The sequence below is a fragment of the Chenopodium album genome, chromosome 11 (genome assembly GCF_948465745.1).
Source record: "Chenopodium album chromosome 11, dcCheAlbu1.1, whole genome shotgun sequence".
NCBI lineage: Eukaryota > Viridiplantae > Streptophyta > Magnoliopsida > Caryophyllales > Amaranthaceae > Chenopodium > Chenopodium album.
Window position 1 is genome coordinate 11,803,379 of NC_137844.1, and position 4,339 is coordinate 11,807,717.

At 35.9% G+C, this 4,339-nt stretch overlaps 1 protein-coding gene across 3 annotated transcripts; it reads right to left on the reverse strand.

Annotated features, from left to right (window-relative positions):
* Window positions 1–220: 220 nt before the first annotated feature.
* Window positions 221–3,228, reverse strand: LOC145568575 (uncharacterized). Of its 3 annotated transcripts, XM_081628007.1 has the most exons (7): window positions 1,675–3,228; window positions 1,518–1,583; window positions 1,226–1,427; window positions 1,062–1,140; window positions 840–952; window positions 626–763; window positions 221–540 (listed from the first exon to the last, which is right to left on the reverse strand). In XM_081628007.1, exons 1-3 carry the CDS (start codon window positions 1,702–1,704, stop codon window positions 1,239–1,241), a joined length of 285 nt encoding a protein of 94 aa, XP_081484133.1. In that variant the 5' UTR covers window positions 1,705–3,228; the 3' UTR covers window positions 221–540; window positions 626–763; window positions 840–952; window positions 1,062–1,140; window positions 1,226–1,238. The 3 variants fall into 3 exon arrangements, with proteins under 3 accessions (XP_081484133.1, XP_081484131.1, XP_081484132.1); XM_081628005.1 differs by having other exon boundaries at window positions 840–1,427; window positions 1,675–1,802; window positions 1,897–3,228; XM_081628006.1 differs by having other exon boundaries at window positions 840–1,427; window positions 1,675–1,815; window positions 1,897–3,228.
* Between the last annotated feature and the right edge of the window lie 1,111 nt (window positions 3,229–4,339).

Here is a 4,339-nt window from a genome sequence, read left to right on the forward strand (position 1 = left end):
TTAATTTTGCGTTTATATGTAATCCAAATGTTTGCTGTAGCTGGCATATGTATCTTTGGCCCATTTGTATATTTGGCCAACTTCTATAGATTGCACTTTTGTATGTTTAGCCCATTTTGTAACATGACCACTTGTTACTGATGTTGGGCATATGATGACTAAGTTAGAATGCACGTTAGGGTGTTGTGTTGGACTTTGTTTACATATTGTGGACCTCAAATGTAAGAAGTATTAAAGATTTCGGCCTGAATACGCAGTTCAACCCAGTACATGTATTTATTCTTCAGTTGGGCTTCATAATACAATTAAAGGGTAAATGGTTTATAAGTAAATGGGCCATAGTACATAAATCAAATGAATTTGGGCTTAGGCCTTTACGTGTTGAATGGATCCGGGCCCAACAATGATAAAGTGATGAAATTTTGAAACTCATTCATGACTCTTGTCCACCAACAACATGTTCCTTGATAGCTTGGAATCACATAAACCCTTCATGCAGCATTTGAAGATTTCATCATGCACTTAATCCGAGTTTATCATCTGTGTACCACAACATAAACGGTTTACTGTTGTTACTGTTATCTGTGGGAGATAGTAATACCCGCTCAAGAGTTGACGTCCTTACCGGTCTATTATCAATATTGATGGTTGGTGCTACTGAATCACCGTGAAGTAAAATCATTCCCGAAGGCAAGTTCGATTTAACAGCAATGCATATGCGAAAAAGAATAGGATTAGGGCCGGTGACAAAAGGAACGTAAACCTGGAAATAATAAATCTTGGCTTAAGAAAACAAATAAATGGAGAAACGTTCCCCAACACTTTGAAACAAGACTCACCTCAGATACCACTAGCAAAACACAACACGATTGCTTTTTCGCAAAATTGACAACTGTAGGCATTAAAAACTGTCGCAGATCGTATCCTCCACCACAAAACGATAGAATCTCACCTTACACAAACAATATAGTTACCCAATATGTAATAAATTTGCAACATATGGACAAATCCACGACTACATTCAGAAAGGGACATGATACTAGTAATGGACATCCACTAAACCTAGTGCAACTACTCCAACTAGTCATTAACAAAGATGTCATCCTTCTTAAAAGTGACATAGCATCTTTGGAAACACAGCTGGGAATACACAATATGAAAAACAACATTAGTACATAACTGAGGATACATATGAAATAGATTTCAGTTAGTTTATTAATTTTACCTGCACAAAGCTTCTAAAAACTCCTCTCATGTGAAGCAACATAACTATATGGTGTTGTTTGGATTATTGTTGGAGGTAAATAAACATTGTCAGGATTCCCATCCGCGGAGGAGTCCTCATCTCTGTTATGAGGAAACTTTGTACGGGATGCGCCATGCCTTCGTTTTGGTGCCAAACAATCCATATCATCATGAAGCTCAACCTGCCACAACACTAGACCATAGAACTGATAGAGTATACATTTATTTCGCAAAGAGTCAACCACCCAAAATTGGTGGAAGGACTGGTGTACCTTTGTAGGTTCGTTGGTATCTCTTGCCTGCCGTGGGTGAACCTCCCTATATGCAACGTCCAGAGTCTAGAAAACAATAACAAAAGATATGATTTTATTAATATATTTATAATCAGTAAGTCACCTGTCCAGTAAACAAAAATAATTCTTTACTTACCCCTGTCTTTCCGTAATCACCCCCTGCCATGATCCTGTCTTCCTTACTTGCAAGAACAATTTATTTTATGTTCCACACCTTCAGCCTAGGGAACACACCCCAATCTACCGCCTCTCTATCGAGTCAGTCTAGATAGAAAATCTATTTCAACAAAATAATAGTAATGTATCCCCAACTACTAATAACAAGTTTTTTTAAATAATATTGGTCACTATTATATACCAGGGCAAATAATGTGCAGCCTCCACATCCACCAGCATGTCCTTTGGAATAAAACCTACGACCGAATGAGCGGACACTTCCAAGAAGCTTTGTAAGCACCAACGTACACCAATTGTATTCGGAAGCATCCATAGCACAAGTGAGAGCTGTCACTAAATCCGACGCCAACCTAGGGGACAATGTTGGACACAAAACCATCTCCAAAGACAGCATTAGGAAAAGTGTCTTGAATTCTTCCTCCTCATGTGCTTCCCAATGGCACTCTAACCTCTCCGGTAACTGTAGATACACAGGAATTCCAACAGACTCATATACCCTTGAGTCTCCATTGTTGGAGATGGACTTGCGTGTTTGACCATACCTTGAAATTATTTCTTTAGCCTTATCCCGCTGCACCATATTCAATGTTTTATAGGTTGGAACAGCCTTTGATCCATTTGGAATGCCAAGAACCCAATGCACTTGATTTCTAGATAACCTTAAAAACCTACCATCAGGCGTAATAACCATCTTATTGTACGGATCAATTCGGGTCATTAACCAATAACCAAGCTGCCTTGGGAGGTGCATATCACCAGACAAATGTAACAACCCACCAAAACCCATTTCATATACCCAACGTCTACGACGGGAGTCAAAAGTTTGACATATTATACCAAAGCTCTCGACCTGACAATTTAGATTTGGAGGCTGAAACATTGGACAAAAAGATGCAACATGATAATACCACAGCCTCATTGACATATTCAGAGGCAAATAACTTTAAGTTATGATTTGCCTTCGACCGAACAAGAAAGTACTGCTTTAGCACTTCACCTTTTGTTTTGACTTGCCCGCCGATACTTAATTTGTCGTCCTACTAATCCAATTAATTTACAATTAATAATGAATCTTGGAAACGATAGTTAATAATAAAGTGTTCAATGTATTCAACAGCACCAAAGTTTACCTTGAACACCGCCGGTATACTACAGTTGAGGTCTTCCATCCGACGGGCAAAAATTACTCTTTTTTCTTCAATACAGTCCAACCAAAAAAGATAACCATTTGGGTTTTATAATACATTTGTAAATAATCATGAACAGTTTGAAGATTATACTAAACAATAATCAAGCATCCGCAACAATGCGTCCATTAATTCCACATATGCACGCAAATCAATCAGTTGTGAACAATATTCAAATTATTCGTTCACTTTTGTACAATATCAAGATTAGAATGTCTAATAATCGTGCAAATTGTGAACACTAACTAGATTGTAAACAATGTTAATCACACACAATGACATACGAAGCAAATTGCAAACAATGTCAACAATAAATTTGAAAATTCCACAAAAAAAGATACACTGATTAACAAGTACAGCATCACAATGACATACGAAGCAAATTGCAAACAATGTCAACAATAAATTTGAAAATTCCACAAACAAAGATACACTGATTAACAAGTAGAGCATCAATGCCTGCTTTTATACCACATATGGACGCAATTCAAGTACAGGCATATGAAATTAGACATGTATAACCACAATCATCATAACTTAGCAGCCACAATCATCGTAAGTAAGCATATAAACTCGCTGATATATAGAATAAAAAACAACTAACTTACAGTGATTCCATGCCGCTAGCAAGCTATGTACCAAAGGTGATAAGAAGACGTCTCAATTCAATTGACGACGATGTTCTACTCAGTGGGAATATGGTAACGAAATCGGAGAAGGTTACAATTCGAAGACGAGTCGTGACTAAATCAGCTCGGAGAATACCATTACATCATAAATAGTCGTGGAATAAAAATAAATTCAATACCAGAAGGTTGGAGAAGATGATGTTGCAGTAAAATTCAATAACAAAAATTCAACACCACAGGTTGGAGAAGATGAAGTCGCAGTAAAAATGAATTAGGGCTTTCATATTGGGAAAGTGAAATAAACGGTGATGAAATGCTTTGACTAACGAAGCCATTAGTCAAGAAAATCAACTAGAATTTAACATTTGTACATCATCTATGTGTAATTACATATTTGCCCTATACTTAATATGTGAAAAGATGAAAACACCCCCTGATGTACTAAATATGTCAATCTAGCTGATGAACTAGTATTTCCCCATATAAGATGTATATGATTAAGGATATTTTGATGTAAGGCACCATAATTTATATAACATCAGTATATATTGTAGAAATAAGATTTGTCAAACATCATTGTACATTATGTAGTTTCATTAGTAAGATGATATTTAAGTTATTTCAGTTTGTTATTTATGTATTAATGATCAATTAATAATTATGTTTGTAAAATAAAATATATACTATCACCACTCTTAAGATTTGTTATTAATTTGCAATGGGTAAAATTTAAAGAACTTTACTTTTTTTCTTTTATTTTCTTTTCGAGAGATTAAAAAAAAGCTAGAGATTTCCTTATCTTTAATCT